This window comes from Diospyros lotus, chromosome 5, assembly GCF_014633365.1.
Source record: "Diospyros lotus cultivar Yz01 chromosome 5, ASM1463336v1, whole genome shotgun sequence".
In the NCBI taxonomy this organism is placed as follows: Eukaryota; Viridiplantae; Streptophyta; class Magnoliopsida; order Ericales; family Ebenaceae; genus Diospyros; species Diospyros lotus.
Window position 1 is genome coordinate 12,507,015 of NC_068342.1, and position 18,491 is coordinate 12,525,505.

Consider the following 18,491-nt stretch of genomic DNA (forward strand, 5'->3'; position numbering starts at 1 on the left):
TCGTCGTTGAACGGTCGACGAGGCAACAATGCTAGCGGCGAGGAGAGACGAGGCTCAGCGACGCGGTCTGCGGTTGCGCGATCATAGAAAAAGAGAGAGAGGAAGGAGATGAGAGCTAGGCGTGCGGTCATGAAAGAAGGGAGAGAGGAGAGAGGCGAAAATTGGGTAAAAGCATTTGGATTTTTTTGACCCATTTAGTAAGCCCATATCTAAGCGGGCATCGTAGAATAATCCCATTGTAGTAATAGTCCATGTTTAAGTTAATTTCAACGTCACAGTTTGAAAAAAATCTCTCTCCCTCTCTCTCATTCTTCCGCGTTGGTATGTTCTAAACAGTCGATCATGAGAAAACAAAATCTCAACTTCCCTCACGAATCATCGCTCATGGATGCTTCATCCAACTCGTCAATGGACGCAAAGCAGATCATCGACTCACTCACTGCGCATATCTCTCTCTATAACTCCTCCTCCTCCTCCCGCTCCGTCCCCGGAAACCCTAATCCCAGATCGCAAATCCTCAAATGGTTCTCCTCTCTCACCGTCCACCAACGCCAATCCCACCTCACAATCGTCGACCAGAAGTTCGCCCAGATTCTGCTCCAGATGCAACGCAAGCTCCGATCGAACGGCCACGGTTTCTTCATCATCCTCCCCGATATACCCTCGAATGACGGGCTTCCAAGTCTCTGCTACCGGAGGTCCCATGGCGTTCTAGCCAGGGCTAGCGAGTCGAATGAGTCGGAACGGTTGGTGTATGACTCGATTCGGTTGTTTAATTCGAAGGAAGGGGAGAAGGTCGATGAGTGTTCGTGCTCAGCCGACTGCCTCGATTCGGTCGTGGTGTGTGAGGGGTTTGTGGAAAATGTGGATGGTTTTGTGGCCGCGATGGATGGGGTGTCCAATGCGGCGTTTTTGAGGGGGGAGGAAAGTGGGTTGGGCTTGGATTGGGTTGAATTGGAATGGTTGAAGGCCAAAGGCTATTACAGTATTGAGGCATTTGTGGCGAACAGGTTGGAGGTGGCATTGAGGTTGGCATGGATGAATCTGAATAGTGGCAAGAAGAGGGGGGTGAAATTGAAAGAGAAGGCCAGCACAGCAGGCGTGGCAGCCAATGTCTATTGGAGGAAGAAGGGTTGCTTGGATTGGTGGGGTAAATTGGATGCTGCAACGAGGAGGGAAGTATTTCGAGTGGCCTTGGGAAAATCAGCCAAATCCCTGGTATTTCTTGGGTTCCTGTGTTCTTGCATCAAGTTGGTGTTTTTTTGCAGATACACATTTCCAAACTTTGTAAATAATGCACTCTTAAATGAATTTTCACTCTGAGAAATGAAATGGAACTACTGCATTCACCAAAATTATCGTATCTGAATGCTAGAGTTGTCTGAAATATGAACACGTTAACCAGGAAACAACAGAGATTTAATTAAAATTGGAACTTCCAATTCATGTTGAGGAAAGGTCTCAAGGACCTCTTCGGGTGTGACTGATTGATGGGGTTGTGTTTGGTAAAAGTCTCCCTTCTTGTTGTGGGGAGGTTTGTTTCTGCGTTCAGAAACCTTTGGAGAAAACACCTAGAAAGGAAGCAACATAAAAACCTTGCTTTTGGTTGCTGACCTAGGTGCTGAAGTTTAAATAAAAAACGTTGGGAAGTCTTTTGCAAGAGAGTTCCATAAAATGTATGGAGTTGATGCTTTTATTTGACACCATTTTTTTTTTGGAGTTATCAAGGTTTGATGGGAGTATGAGTGGGTTCACATGATAGTAAGCTAGGAATGACTTTGCAAAGTCAGCCAAACTGGCTCTCTGTTTTATAAGCAGAAAGCACCCTAGCCAAATGCTCTATTGTGCTGAAGCAACCTGTGCATCAGTGCCAAATGGGCCGATATCAGTCTGTAGGCAATGAGAAACCCACTTTTAGCTTTCAGACAGTTCCCTATATGGACTAAAAGGGAGATGTCTTCATGTCCTTATCATACTTGTGTACAAAAAGACTCCTTTCCTTGAGATTGTCTTTTACCAAAAAGAATTGGTGCTCGAGGGAAGTATGGCTTTATCAAGTTAAAAATTAGTAAAATATTGGAAAAGATCATTCAGGTAGCATTCAGCCATAGCCAGCTCATCTTTTTGAAACTTTTTATAGAATATGGAGGTGTGAAAAGGGCATATTGATTATTTGGGTGGTGTTTGTTTGTTCTTGTTTTTCTCCATGCAGTTGGCATCCCTCTTGATGCTATCTTCTCTAGTTTATTTATATCTTACTAGTTGTAGTTGTTTCTCGTGCCCAGTTTTCTGCAAGTGGGTAGCTTCTCTTTTAATGCTATTTTCTTTTATTTTACAAAAAATTACATCAATTCTATATCGTTATGAACTTTTTCTTGTTTATCAATGGAGAAGAAAAAGAGCAATTTGTGTATACATGATAAACACTGTTTAGAATGTTTTCCCAAATTTTTGTGTACAATAAAAGGAAGGCTTGAGAAGGTACTCTTTTTTGTCCAGTGTGGTGCATATGGAGGGGAGAAAAGCAAGATCTTTTGTTGGAAACCTTATCGTTTTGCTTTTTCTTTGACATTGAGAGGCATTCCTTTTCTTCTGTAGCTTTTCAGTCTACTCCAACATTTTATTTAATTATTTTGGTTTTGGGGGGGGGGGGGGGGGGATCAATCTCCATGTACTTCAGAGATTCTTCACATTTTGCTTGTGCCATCTGAAAAATAATAGTGGAACAACAATGTTCAGCAATTGCTTTGTCATAGCATTTGTTCACACTTGTTAGGAAATTTTTAGAAAATGAACCAAAGTTTTAGGAAAGGTCAATTTGTGCTGGAACTGCTATTATTGCTTTACTGGAACAACCTGCTGTCAGTTTTGGAGACACCCTTTCATCAATTCATTCTATGATGTGAAATTCATCTTTGTTTTCAGTAATACATTTTTTAGCACATAGAAGTTGCAGGAACACAGTTCAACTAATGTTCAGCAAGATTCCTCTAATTTTCAGCAAGACAATGAATTCGGATCCTACCTACTTCCAAATGTTTTCCCCCCAAGCACTTTCTGCTTCTGTGCTTTCAATTCCTCTACAGCTAAATGACTATTAGCAGACCCAACTGATCAATTCACTCTTGGAGGTGTAAATTGTATGTTAAGGATGGTGCTCTACACATTCACAAGTAGTTGTCCTTTTGCTAATCAATGGTATTGTTGCTTCTTCCCGAAAAATTGATACCTGCCATAAGCCAGCCTTTGTAGGAGAAATTGGTACAAAATTTTTCAGAATTTTTACAGAGAACATATTGTAAAAATAGCCATGTGGCACAAAAGCTCCTACAGCTCAGTAGGATACATGTCACATGCATGACCGATGCAAAGCTTCTTAGGTGCTCCTGGAATGTGTCTCATCCTCCACTTATGTTCTCAAAAGAACAAATTTTGTAATTTTAGACATTTCCTTGACATCTTAGACATCTCTTGCTCATAGATTCTAGAACCTCTTCGTTAGAGCCAAGGGCAACACATGCTGTATAATGGAATCAACATATTCCCTGGCTAAAGTTGACGTGACACAGTGTTGTGGTTGCCACAATCCAAGCGGATCAAGCTGGAAACATGTGCTATTAGTAAATGGCAAGAGTAAAAGCATGATTTGAACCAGACTCTGTATAATCATGTATTTTAGCTTTGGTAAACACATCATGACTGCATATATTTCCATGACTTATTATTTGAGTTTACCATTCTGGTTATTCATGTCATTATATATACTTTATATGTGTATATGTGTTTATTGCTGTTGTCCTCTCATGCTACTTGAAGGGATATATGACTACAGATGTATTTGTCCACACAAATAAAGCAAACTTTGAAAATGATGAAGCATGGTAATTAGTTGGTCTGGATAATATACCGATAGAAGCATGAAAACGAATAGGAGAATAGGTTATTTTATGGTTATCAGAATTTAACACAATCCTTAAATTGAAGAAGATACCTGATGAGTGGAGAAAGAGAACTCTAGTGCCCCTTTACAAAAGTAAAAAAGATGTTCAAAGTGAAAGTTATTTCATTGATCAGTCTCATTATGAAACGTTGGAAAGAAAGATTGAACAAAGATTAATGAGAGAAATCAAGGTCTCTAAAAACCAATTTAGTTTTGTGCTTTGTAAGTCAACAATATAGCTGTCTACTTATTGAGGTGTCTAATTGAAGGGTGTAAAGACATAGAAAACATGCATATGGTATTTATAGACTTGAAAAAAATCTGTGATGGAATCTCCAAAGAAGTATTCTGGAGGGTCTTAGAGGAGAAAAAGTTTGGATTGCTTGTATATAGGTTATTACACATTTATGCGATTCGTGGAGGAGATATTGAGGTTTTTCCAGTTTCAATTGAATTACATCGAGGACCTATAATGAGCCAATCTCTTTGTTCATGTGATGGATGAACTCACAAAGCACATCTAAGAAGAGGTGCCTTGGTGTGTATTATTTATAAATGATATTGTTTTGGTGTATGAGATCAAAAAGATATGAATGTTAAATTTAAATTGTAGAGGAACATCTTAGAATCCAAAAGTTTCAAGTTGAAAATGGAACATATGGAATGTAAGTTCCATTGAAATAGAAGTATGAATTATGTCATAGTGAGATTTAAAGATCAAGTTATTATTAAAAAATAAATCTAAATTTCTCAGATCAATTATTTAAAAAGAAGGAAAATTATTGAAGATGTTACTGATATAATTAAGATAAAATGATTAAAATGGAAAGTGTGTGTAGCATTTAATACGATCGTAAAATCCTTTCAAAGCTAAAAGCAAAGTTTAATTGAACAATTATAAGACTATCTTTGTTATGACTCAAAATGTTGGATAAGTAAGTAGTAACATGTGCAAATATGGATATAATTGAGATGGCAATGTTACAATGGATGTGCGACTATATAAGAAAAGCCATAATTAAGAAGAAAATTGTATACCTAGCAAAAATAAGAAAAATATGTAACAAGGTTAGAGTGGCGCGTTGATAAATCTCGAATTTGAGACTTATGTAGTTTGGGAAAATTAAGCAGCCGTAGAATTCAAATTGGAGGGAGAGAGAGAGAATTTGAAAGGAGGGAGAATTGAGAGGAAAAGAGAGAGAGAGAGAATTTTGGAGGGAAAGATTTATGTTCTATTCAATTGCATAAATCTCATCCTCGACGCCTCTTATCCTTTTATAGGCAGCCTTATGGTTGTAACTGCAAGGGTACAAGTTGTTAGAGCTGCAACCGTTTAGTACAGTGTTGAATATAGGATTGATTAACACACAAGAAATCACCCTTTCTCACAGCAAAAACTCATCTGATAGAAAACAGTAATAGATAAACCAATATTAGAGTAAATCAGAACAATAGCAGAAAAGTAAGGAGACAAGAATCTTATCCTGGTTTAGGCATGAAATGCCCTACATCCAGACTGCTGGTGACCGAGTCAAAATCCACTAGAAAGCCAATAGGATACAACACTCCCTCTCACACACTCTTGGCTATGAACAATAGCCTCTCCTCCTGAGAATACAAGGACCGAGCTAAGCTGTTGAAATCCTGAATGATTTGAAGGGGATTTGGAGGAGATTGTGGTAAGAGATTGAGATTGAGAGATCCAATATTTGGAATGTTTAAGATGATTATTTGGGGCTGATTATTTGGGTGTAATTTTATGTTTCCATATTTGTTCTCTTTGTTCATGTTAAATAGGGGCTAAGCATGTAAAGGGTAGTAAGACTTATGGAATAAAAGTCTGATTCGATTTCCATATTCTTATTGTCTTCATGGTATCAGAGCCCAGGTCACTCTGAAAAACCCTAGCAAGCCATGGATGCCAGCCATGAGTTCACCCAGTCGGTAACTCAGGAGGGAGAATTAGAGATAATCCCCTCCATGGGTTCGACCGGCGGGTTTGAAAATTCTTTAATTTGTCTTCCTGTAGAAAAGCTGAATGGGAAGAACTATCGCGAATGGGCCCAATCCATCAAGTTGGTCATCGACAACAAAGGCAAACTGGGCTTCCTTACTGGCGAGATCAAACAACCATCTTCCAAGGAGGTGGCAGTCTTCTAGAAATGGCTGTCTGAGAATTCCCTCATCACCTCCTACTTGATCAATTCCATGCGACCAGCAATCAGCAAAACATACATGTTCCTGCCGACGACAAAAGATGTGTGGGAAGCTGTTCGCGAAACCTACTCTGACATCGAGAATGCCTCTCAAATCTTTGAGATAAAGACTTGGCTGTGGCAGATGAAGCAGGGAGAAGGGGAGGTGACGGAATACTACATGGAGATGCTGAGTTTGTGGCAGGAACTGGATCTCAGCTGTGAAGAATCTTGGGAGTGCATGGGTGACAGTGTGCGATTCAAGAAGAGGATGGAGAACGAGAGGGTGTACGAATTTCTGGCTAGGCTCAACAGAGAGCTCGACGGTGTGAGGAGCCGAGTCTTGGGTTGTCGGCCATTACCTTCCATTTGGGAGGTATTCTCCGAAATTCGGCGTGAAGAAAGTAGGCGGAAGGTGATGATGAAGGAGAAAATTGGATCTGGGCCTAAGGCTTTAGCCCTTGTGACTCGTGGGCCTCCCACAGGATCTGGGTTGAGGCAAAACAAAAGGCCATTTTGTGACCATTGCAAAAAATCAGGCCATTCCAAAGATACTTGCTGGGTTTTACATGGCAAGCTTGCTGATTGGAAGCCCAGACAGCCCAATAAATCTCATAGGTACCAGGCCTTGACTGAACAACAAATAGAAACAACCCATCATACTCAGTCAGCCTTTATTGGGGGTTTTAACCCCGAGCAACTTGAGAAGTTATATGCTATTTTTTCAACTTTTCAAGCCTCGGGTCAGTCTTCTATGCCTCCGCCATTAGGTTCCTTAGCCCACAAAGGTACTTTTTTGACTGCTCTAAGTACTACTTCGCATCGTACTCCCTGGATTATTGATTCTGGCGCATCCGACCATATGATTGATACTCATCATTTATTTTCAACATATTCATCTTGTGCTGGTAACTTGAAAGTAAAAATTGTAGATGCTACTTTATCCCCAGTAGCTGGCAAAGGGAGTATCCGTATTTCTGAATTTATTACTTTGGAGTCTGTTTTACATGTTCCTAATCTGTCTTGCAATCTGTCATGTGTTAGTCAGCTAACCAACCAATCTCATTGCTCAGCTACATTTTTGTCTTCCCATTATGTCTTTCAGGATCTATCATCGGGGAAGACGATTGGCAGTGCTAAGGAATGCGAGAGACTCTACTACTTTGATGGCGCTCAAATGAGTAAACAGTGTCATCCTTCTATTTGTAATTTTGCATCTAGTCCTAGGGATAGTGACCTTTTGTTATGGCACAAACGAATGGGTCGTCCAAATTTTCAATATTTAAAACGTTTGTTTCCTTCACTTTGTTCGAATAAAACTCCTTTGGATTTACAATGTGAAGTCTGTGAACTTGCAAAACATCGTTGCACTACTTTTCCCTCATGTCCTTATAAACCATCACTGCCTTTTACTTTGATTCACAGTGACCTTTGGGGGCCTTCACGTGTTCCCAATAGGACCCACACAAAATGGTTTATTACCTTTATTGATGACTATTCTCGTCTTTGTTGGGTGTATTTATTACATGATAAAACTGAAGTTAGTTCTATCTTCATGAACTTCTACACTATGATTTACACTTAATTTCACACAAAAATCCAAATTCTTCGTACTGATAATGGCACTGAGTACTTTAATCATTCTTTGGGCCCCTATCTTCAAGACAAATGTATTGTTCACCAAAGTTCTTGCATTCACACCCCCCAACAAAATGGGGTTGTTGAACGGAAAAACCGGCATATTCTTGAGGTAGTTCGTGCCCTACTGTTTACCTCTCACATGAAAAATAATTTTTGGGGTGATGCCATTTTGACCTCTGCATTCCTCATCAATCGAATGCTTAGTTGAATTCTCTCATTTGCAACCCCTCTCCAAAAATTCCAGGAGATCTTCCCTAATTCTTGGCTCAGTTCATCTCTCCCGCTTTGTGTTTTTGGGTCCACCGTGTTTGTCCACATTCACGCCTCCCAACGTACTAAGTTGGATCCGAGAGCCCTCAAATGTGTCTTCCTTGGTTACTCCCCTACTGAGAAGGGTTACAAATGTTATGACTCTCTTTCACAGAAATTATATGTTAGTCTGGATGTCACATTTTTTAAGCATACTCCCTATTACTCGCTTCCGGGAGAGTCCTTGAGTGAAGCTCGATCCTCAGACACCGATTTTAATGTTGCGATCTTTGAGTCTACCCCTTACAATATACCCTCTCCTTCTTTGTCCAATGCTGAAGGAATCTTGAACTCAGGGGGAGATGTGGGAAACCAAACAGACAGGGAACCACTTGTCTACTCAAGGAGACCTAAATCAAAGCCCGATGAGACTCTTGCATCCGAAGCACCAAAAGACTTTGAACCGGTGATAGCTCCGACTACTCATGAGCCAAAACCCAATCCTGACTAGGTAAAAAATCTCGATGACTTACCCATTGCTCTTAGAAAACAACCTCGTTCATGTACTCTCCATCCTATCTCAAAATTTGTATCTTACAATGCTCTTTCTGCCAAGTGTCGTGCTTTTACGTCTAACCTTGACAAAATCCAGATTCCTAAGAATATTCAAGAAGCCTTGGAGATTCCAAAATGGAGAGAAGCAGTGACGGAAGAAATAAGGGCATTAGATAAAAATGGAACTTGGGAGGTGATGATGTTGCCAAGGGGGAAGAAACTAGTGGGCTATAAGTGGGTGTTCACGGTGAAGTACAAGGCGGATGGCATAGTAGAGCGGTACAAAGCCCGCCTAGTTACAAAGGGGTTCACTCAAACATATGGTATTGACTACACCGAGACATTTGCACCAGTGGCAAAGTTGAATACTATACGAGTTCTCTTGTCCTTGCCAGCAAACCTGGACTGGCCACTCCATCAGTTTGACATCAAGAATGCATTTCTGAATGGTGAGCTAGAGGAAGAAGTATTCATGACACTACCACCAGGATTTTACAAGGAGGGAAAAGAAACCAGAGTATGTAGGTTGAAGAAATCTCTGTATGGGCTCAAGCAATCACCAAGAGCTTGGTTTGATAGATTTGCGAAGGTAATTAAGAATCAAGGATATCAACAGGGACAGTCAGATCATACTATGTTCTTCAAACAATCCAATGATGGAAGGAGGACCATTCTGATCGTGTATGTCAATGACATCATTCTCACTGGATATAACATAGGAGAGGTGGAGAGGTTGAAGAAAGTCTTAGCCATAGAGTTTGAGATAAAAAACCTAGGCCAAATGCGATATTTTATGGGAATGGAAGTCGCTAGATCCAAGAAAGGAATTAGTGTCTCTCAGAGAAAGTACGTTCTTGACCTTTTGACTGAGATTGGTATGCTTGGTTGCAAGCCAAGCAATACCCCGATCGAGGTAGGGAAAAGAATGGAAGACGTTGGAAAGCCTGTGGATAGAGAAAGATATCAGAGGCTAGTAGGTAGATTGATCTACTTATCCCACACTAGACCTGACATTACTTTCGCTGTAAGTGTTGTCAGTCAGCATATGCATTCACCAAAGGAGAGTCACCTAGAAGCAGTGTATAAGATTCTCAGATATCTGAAAAGATCACCAGGGCGAGGTCTATTCTTTAAGAAAGGAGATAGTAAGAAGATAGAGATCTATACAGATGCAGATTGGGCAGGCTCAACAGAAGATAGAAGATCTACTACCGGCTACTGTACCTATGTTTGGGGAAATCTAGTAACATGGAAGAGTAAGAAGCAGAATGTGGTAACTAGAAGTAGTGTTGAAGCTGAATTCAGAGCTGTTGCACAAGAGATGTGTGAAGGGCTATGGTTACAAAAGCTTTTGGAGGAACTACATATCACAGTAGAGTTCCCCATCAAACTATACTGCGACAACAAAGCTGCTATCAGTGTTTCCCATAATCTTGTTCAGCATGACAAGGCTAAACATATAGAAGTTGATAGACATTTTATAAAGGAGAAAATTGAGAAAGGGACAATCTGCATGACCTATATTCCTACTAGAGAACAATTGGCAGATATATTCACTAAGGGGTTATAGAGGTCTAGATTTGAAGAGTTTATATGCAAGTTGGACATGATCAACATCTATGATCCAACTTGAGGGGGAGTGTTGAAATCTTGAATGATTTGAAGGGGATTTGGAGGAGATTGTGGTAAGAGATTGAGATTGAGAGATCCAATATTTGGAATGTTTAAGCTGATTATTTGGGTGTAATTTTATGTTTCCATATTTGTTCTCTTTGTTCATGTTAAATAGGGGCTAAGCATGTAAAGGGTAGTAAGACTTATGGAATAAAAGTCTGATTCGATTTCCATATTCTCATCGTCTTCAAAAGCTCTCTCTTAATTCTCTCTAGAGACTGTGTAAGAAAATCAGAAAGAATGAATGCTGAATTGCCCTACCCCAGAACCTATCCGCCACTATTTATAAGAGAGAGAGGCAGTTACAACCAAGGACTTATATGCAAATAAAGAAATAATAAGGATTGTCGGAAATAACTTATAGAAGTTATTTCCGTTACATTTTAAACACATAAAATATAAACATACAAATTATTTCCAGCTACATACAAAAGCCCTCTACCGAGACTTGGCAACTTAAATAATGCAAATCCTAACATACAACTATGGCTTATTACAAAACCAGGCTAATTACAGCCTTGCCCCCTAACTATTAATTACATTCATGCCCTTGTTTGCCTTTTAGGGTCGTGACATTTCCCGTCCCCTTGAGATCTTTCTTGTCCCCTAGAAAGGACAGTAGTTGGGTTGCTCGGGAGTATTGCTTCAGCAAGTTCGGTAGGTACTCCCAGGTTGCATTATCTGGGTGCAGGTGGCTCCATTGGACCATCACTTCAGTTAGGGGAATAGTATTCTTGTAAGTGATCCTCCGGTCCACAATAGCTTGGGGTTCCATGGGCACCTCTCTGTCTTCGTCTATTGGGGGAAAATGGGGGCTGGTTGTGGCTGTAGGCTCCATTGTTTTCTTCAGCAGTGACACGTGGAACACTGGATGAGTGGTTGTCCCTTCAGGCAATTGCAGCTTGTAAGCTACCTTGCTCACTTTAGCAAGCACCGTGTATGGCCCAAAGTACTTGGAGCTCAACTTAGAGGCAGGGGTTGATGAGAAGGAGTGTTGGAGGAACCTCTTGACCTTTAGACATACTCTATCACCTACATTAAATTCCCGATCACTCCTTCTATCTGCCACTTGTTTCATCTCGTTTTGATATGTGGTTAGTTCCTTCTTCAATAGCTGTGTCACCCTCTGTCTTTGTTGTAAATACTCTTCCACGGTAGGTACTATTATGGGGGCGTTCATTAGGGCAGGTAGGAGAGGGGTTGGGTACCCAAATATGCCTTAAATGGGTAGTTCTTGATGGCATTGTGGTAGCTTGAATTGTACCACCACTATGCTATAGATAACCATCTGCTTTAACTCTTGGGCTTGGCAAAATACATACATCGTAGGTAGGACTCCAAGCATTGATTCACTCTCTCCGTTTGCCCATCCGTTTCCAAATGGTATGCCGTGGACATATGTGGCCCTACTCCCAAGCCTTTAAACAACTTTTGCCAAAAATGCCCTGTAAAAATATTATCCCTATCGGACACTATTGATCTTGGGACCCCATGAATCTTGACCACCGAGTTAAGGAACTGCCTAGCCACCTCTTGGGCTGTGAATGGGTGGGTGAGACTTACGAAGTATGCGAACTTAGTTAATCTGTCCACAATTACCAATATAGCATCCTTGCCCTCTGACTTGGGTAGTCCTTCAATGAAGTTAGACACCCCTTTCCAAGCCTGTTTCGGGATGGCCAATGGTTAGATGAGTCCCGGTAAGGCCACATGCTTGTGCTTGCACCTCTGACAAGTAGGGCAAGACAACACAAATTCCACTACTTCTTTCTTGAGTCCTGTTCAAAAAAACATCTATCTTACCTTGTGGTAGGTAGCTTGAATGCTAGAATGCCCCCCTAAGGGGGAGTCATGCAAGGATTGCAAAATCCTTCGTTTGAGCCTCTGATCATTCCCCATCACTATCTTGCCACGACATCTGATTAGTCCCTGTGTCATGGTATACCCCTTGCTCCTCATAAGATTCACTGCCAAATGTTCTTGTAGTTCTTTAAGCCACTCAGTATGCTCATAGCTCTTTGTGATCTCCTTTACCCAATCAGGGACCACAGCTATAATGGCACTGCAGTTGGCCTGTTAATCTCTTCTGGAAAGTGCATTAGCCACTTTATTTTCCTTCCCTTGCCTATAGTAGATTGCATAATCCCAGCCCAGCAGTTTAGATACCCCCTTCCTCTGGAGCTGGGTGTGTAGTCTTTGCTGCAACAAATGCCTCAAACTGTCATGATTAGTCTTAATGTTAAAGGGGCCTCCTTCCAGGTAGTGCCTCCACTTGTCCACTGCCACTAAGACTGCTAGTAGCTCCTTGTCATATACACTTAGTCCCAAGTGCCTTGGGGCTAAGGCTTGACTAATGTATGCCAACGGTCTGCCTTCTTGCACGAGCACTGCACCTACCCCCAATATCACTAGCATTTGTCTCTACCACAAAGGGTTTTGAGAAGTCAAGGATATCTAATACCAGGGGTTCTTGTCATTGCCTCCTTGAGGGCTGTGAATGCCATTTCAGCCTTGCGGTTCCACTAGAACTTATCCTTCTTTAGCAACTCGGTCAAGGGCTTACTAATTATCCCATAGTGTGAGACAAATCTCCAGTAGTACCCTGTTAGTCCCAAGAACCCTCTCAATTCCTTCACAGTAGTAGGTTGCGGCCATTCAGTCAAAGTAGAGATCTTCCTTGGATCAATACTAACTCCTTCCCCCGACATTACATGCCCCAAATATTCAACCTCCTTTTGTGCAAACAAGCATTTGGACATCTTGACATACAATCGATTGTGTTTAAGGATTTGGAATCTTGTCCTTAGGTGGGAAAGATGAAGTCCCAGGTTAGGGCTACATATTAGTATGTCATCAAAGAATACTAATATGAATTTTCTTAGGTAAGGGGCAAATAATTGGTTCATCAAGGCTTGAAAGGTAGTGGGGGCATTAGTGAGCCCAAATGGCATAACAAGGAATTCATAAAGGCCTTGGTGGGTTCAAAAGGCGATTTTTGGGATGTTTGCAAGGTGCATTCTAATCTGATGGTACCCAGATTGCAAGTCTAGCTTAGAAAAAATGGCTGCCCCATGTAATTCATCAATCAAATCTTCTATAATGGGAATAGGGAATTTATTCTTAATGGTTACGGTGTTGAGCTGGCGGTAGTCCATACAAAACTGTCAGATACTATCTTTCTGTTTGACTAATAGGACAGGTGATGCAAATGGGTTCTGGCTGGGTTGTATAATTGAGGAGGAAAGCATTTGTTTAACTTGTCTTTTGATTTTAGATTTTTGTATGGGTGGGTAATAGTAAGGCCTGATGTTGATTGGTTTTGAATTGGGTTTCAAGGGAATGGTATGGTCCAAGGCTCGGGTAAGGGGGAGAGGTAGGTTCAACAAACAATTCTTTAAACTCAATCAAAACTTCATTGAGTGTGCCCAAGGGGGTTACCTTTTCTTGAGATAGTGTAGGTTCCACTATCTGCTTCTCATTGCCCCTTGTTCCTGTGCAACCTTCTTCCTCCATTTCCACAGCTTGAATGGAGAATAGCTGGGAAATGTGGAACTTCCTCTTTTTAAGCAACTTATGTAATTTCTTCCTTGTAATTACTTTGCATTCCCTTGTCTCTAGTTTTCCCACCAATGTTAGCTTCTTGCCATCCACCTCAACTGTCACCTCTAGCTTATTGAATCCACCCTCAACACTCTATCACAACCCCCTAATTCCAGCACCCCTTAGGTCCATCGAGAACTTCGGCCCTTGCATGAGCCACTTGAAATCCGTGCATTTGTAGTGGCTAAACATATGGTTACCATTGGCCGCCATGTAGGGGAGAAGTTAGGATTTTGATTCAGTGGGGGCGAACTTAAATACAAAAAATATAATTTCAAAAATAAGACAATAATGATGATATTAAAATGCAAAAACTTTTTACAAGTTGGAATGAATCGTCTTGATTTTTTATGTGGAAATGATTTTGAGATGATTTTTTATGTGGAAATCGTCTTGATTTCTAATTGGGCTTTTTAGTCATAATCTTTTTCGTTTACAAAATATTTTATGTGCTTACTAACCTTCTCTCGACACTGGCAAAGAATATTTTGTGAGTTCATCTTGGTGTCATGTACCTAGCTGCTACATGAGAAATATTGTAATAATTAGTAGCTTTTCCGTTGATTAGAAGAGAGTTGAGCTTGCTGGCAGCATGTGCGACAAAGCTAACTAACGCCTATAAGTGGGTAGGCAAGTTACTGATTCTAGAAGGGATTTTAGGCAACCGTTTTGGCACCTATTCCCAATTGAGTAGGATAACTACCCTGCCTCAGCTAAATTGTACTCACTTTTGGATAATTGAATCAGTATTATTTCCCTCTCAGTTCTCTCTCTCTCTCTCTCCCCCTCTCTAACTTTCCCTCCGCAATTCTCGACTCAATCTTCCTTCTTAGTTTTTGCGAGTTACTCTCTTAATTAGAGAGAATTCTCACTGTCAAATTTAGGATCTGACATCTTGGTATCAGAGCAATTCCCGGGTCGAAGTAGCAGAGCAATGGCGGATGGGATAAGAAGGAGGTAAATGGAGATGCAATTGTAACAAGTATCCGCATCAATGGCAGAGGTCCAAGGTCGGGTGGATATAATAGAGGAAAAGGTTGGGGTGGCAGTAGATCAGAAGTTGGATGTGTTGGCAAAACGGCTCAGAGGAGATATGCGCTTGTAGATTAGGGAGGAGATGCAGGAAGTAAGGGAGCAAGGAAGCATGTTGTGCGATCAGCTGCAACAGTTTATGTTGATGTTCTCGAGCCAAACTCAGGTGAGAATATCGCTTGACTTTCCACCAAGAGAAAGATCAGAGCCAATTCTTCCCGAAATTGGTGTTAGTAACTGTCGTGTCGGTTCATCGGGGTTGGAAGGAAATCCGGCCATGGAAGGAGACTTCGTACGGAGAGGAGATGAGAGGTAATGAATCACTCATAGCAGTTGGGATTTCTAGTTCCCAAGCTAGAACTGCCGGTGTTCGAGGGAACCAAACCCTGGTGGTGGGTGTGGAGATGCGAGAAGCTATTTGAAATTCATCAAGTGGTCAAGAGGCAGAGGGTGTCACTAGCCTCGGCCTACCTTCATGATGCAGGAGATGAATGTTTTCAAGGGTGGTCTAGGGTGAGGGAGACTTGTAATTGGGAGGATTTTGCACAAGGGCTGTGTGAAAGGTTTGGTGAACGGAGCCGGTGGGATGCGGTGCAAAAATTCAACCGTCTAAGGTAGGAGGGAACGGTGTTGGACTACCAGGTGAAGTTTGAGGAGCTGAAATTCCTAATGCTAAACAAGAACCCCTTGTTCCCTTTTCTGACCGAAGAATATTTCGTGTCAAGCTTCATAGGGGGACTAAATGATGAATTGAGGATGGCGATGCAAGCTTTTCGACCAAGGACAGTGCAAGAGGCATCAAAAGGGGCCTTCCTATAGGAGATGACATTTGAAGTGTTGTTAAAGAAGCAGAGAGGACAGAATAGAGGAGTTATGTCCGGAGCAATGCCATATGGGGGAAGGCCTACGGGCAAAGAATTCATGAGGACTGGACAAGGAGTAAGGTATCCCTCGTTACCCCTAGTTTCCCAAAATTATCAAAATAGAGATAAATTGTTGGAACAGAGGAGATTGGCAGGGTTGTGTTTCAAATGTGGAGACAAATATACACTGGGGCATCAATGTGAGAAGCAGCTATTGTTGGAAGGGGGAGAAGAAGAAGAGGAAGAGGAAGAGGAAGAGGATATGGCAATAATGGTTGAGGCGCAGGAGGAGGATAATGGGGCCATTTCATTGCATGCCATCAAAGGAGTGGCTGGCAGCAAGATAATAAAAGTAGAGGGTCAAGCACAGGAGGGGACCCTAATGGTGCTGATTGATAGCGGGAGTACTCATAGTTTCATCGATGAGGGTACAACCAAGAAGATGAAGTATCCTCTGTCTAGCACACAACTACTGTCAGTTATGGTGGCCAATGGAGAAAAAGTGATAGGTAAGTCCACTTGCCTAGGATTTTGTTGGGAAATGCAAGGCGAATTATTTGAAGCTGATATGAGGTTATTGAAATTGGGTGGCTGTCAAATAGTGCTTGGGGTAGATTGGATGAAGGGAGTAAGTCCAATCAGTTTTGATTTTAATAAAATAGAGGTCTCCCTAGAGAAGGAAAGAAGGAGGGTAATTCTCCAGGGCAATTTGGAGATAGGATCATGTAAACTGATAAGAGGGAAGAAGCTGCACCAATTGTTTCGAAAGAAAATGTCTCAAGTGGCTCATCTCTTTGCCATTGAGACCAGGGAGGTGGGAGCAACCTATGAGGAATTGGAGGAAGATAGCTCATAATTCAACCACCAGCATTCTCACAGCCCATGGTAGGTATCTGAGTTGGCTTTACTTGAGTTATTACTGACAGAATATCAATACCTATTTGTAGAGCCTAAGTCTTTATCCCCTCTAAGATCCCTAGATCATTCTATACTACTTATCCCTCAAGCTGAACTTGTTAATATCAAATCTTACAGATAGCCCCCAAAGCTAAAAACAGAAATTGAAAGATTGGTGAAAGACATGCTATCCCAATCTACCATAAGACCCAACCGTAGCCCATTTGCATCCCCTGTCCTCTTGGTCAAAAAGAAAGATGGAACATGGTTTTTTTTGTATTGTTTATAGACAACTAAATGCCATCACCATCAAAGATAAATTTCCCATACCCATTATTGAAGACCTACTCAATGAACTTAAAGATGCCTTTATCTTTTTCCAAATTAGATTTAAGATCCGGGTACCATCAAATAAGAATGGACCCAACAGACATTGCCAAAATTGCCTTTAGAACCCATCATGGGCACTATGAGTTCACTGTTATGCCATTTGGCCTTACTAACGCCCCAGCCACTTTTCAAGCCTTGATGAACCAAATATTTGAACCCTATCTTCGAAAATTTGTGTTAGTATTCTTTGATGATATTCTAATATACAATCCTACATTTAACCTTCACCTAGAATACCTTAGGACTACTTTTAAGATCTTGCGATTCAATCGGTTGTACCTCAAAAGGTCCAAGTGTGCTTTTGCACAAACTCAGATTGAATACTTGGGGCATGTTATATCTAAGGAGGGTGTAGGTACTGATCCCAGCAAAATTGAAGCCATCATAGCTTGGCTGAAGCCTAATAATGTCAGATCATTACGGGGATTCTTGGGGCTTATAGGATAATACATAAAGTTTGTGAGGAATTACGGTCAGATCAGCAAACCATTAACATAACAATTGAAGAAGGAAGGGTTCAAGTGAGATCAGAAGGCAAATAAAGCATTTGAACTACTCAAGAAGGCCATGAGTGGGGTACTGGTGCTGGGAATGCCCGACTTCAAGAAGCCTTTTACATTGGAAATAGATGCAAGTGGGGTGGGAATAGGAGCAGTCCTATCTCAAGAAGGTAGACCTATAGTATTCCTTAGCCAGGCTTTGAGCCTCAAACATCAAGGGCTTAGCATATATGACAAAGAATTGCTAGCGGTACTTATGGCAGTGGACAAGTGGCAACATTACTTGGAAGGAGGCAGGTTCATTATCAAAACGGACCATGAAAGCCTCAAGTTTCTCCTACAACAGAAGCTACACTCCCACTTACAGAAAAAAGGAATGGCAAAGTTAATGGGGTTGGACTATGTCATTCAATTTAGAAGAGGATAGGAGAATGTGGCAACAAATGCCTTATCTCGCTGCTAAGAAGGAGGGGTGCTGGCTACTATAACATCAGTGGTGCTTGATTGGTTACAGGAAGTAGCTAATAGCTATAACCAAGGCACATGGGCAAGAGAGCTTTTAGAGCGACTAAGTATAAATGGAAATTGCAGGCCTAATTATACGTTGTTCAATGGGTTAATAAGATACGGGAAGATTGGTGATTAGAGAGAGTGAAGCCTTAAAGAATCAAATATTGCATTCCCTACATTGCTCTCCGCTTGGAGGCCATTCCGGAATTCAAAATACCTACAGAAGAGTTAAGCAAGTTTTCTACTGGCCCAACTTAAGAAGTTTGTGATGGATTATGTGATGAAATGTGACATTTGCAAGAGATGCAAACATGAAACGGTGCCCCAACCAGGGTTACTCCACCCTTTGGCCATTCCCAAAAAGGCTTGGACCAATGTTACCGTGGATTTCATTGAAAAGTTACCAAAATCAGAAGATAAGGACTGCATCTTAGTGGTGGTTGAC

General features: G+C 41.3%; 1 protein-coding gene across 8 annotated transcripts in view; it reads left to right on the top strand.

The window, feature by feature from the left end:
* The first annotated feature begins 253 nt into the window (after positions 1-253).
* The window catches only part of LOC127801296 (uncharacterized), a 53,109-nt gene continuing 34,871 nt past the window's right edge, over positions 254-18,491 (top strand). For all 8 annotated transcript variants that reach the window (XM_052336260.1, XM_052336261.1, XM_052336262.1 and 5 more), the window contains exon 1: positions 254-1,218. In XM_052336260.1, the coding sequence (XP_052192220.1) occupies positions 343-1,218 (876 nt within the window). In that variant the 5' untranslated portion in view covers positions 254-342. The remainder of the gene's footprint in view (positions 1,219-18,491) is intronic.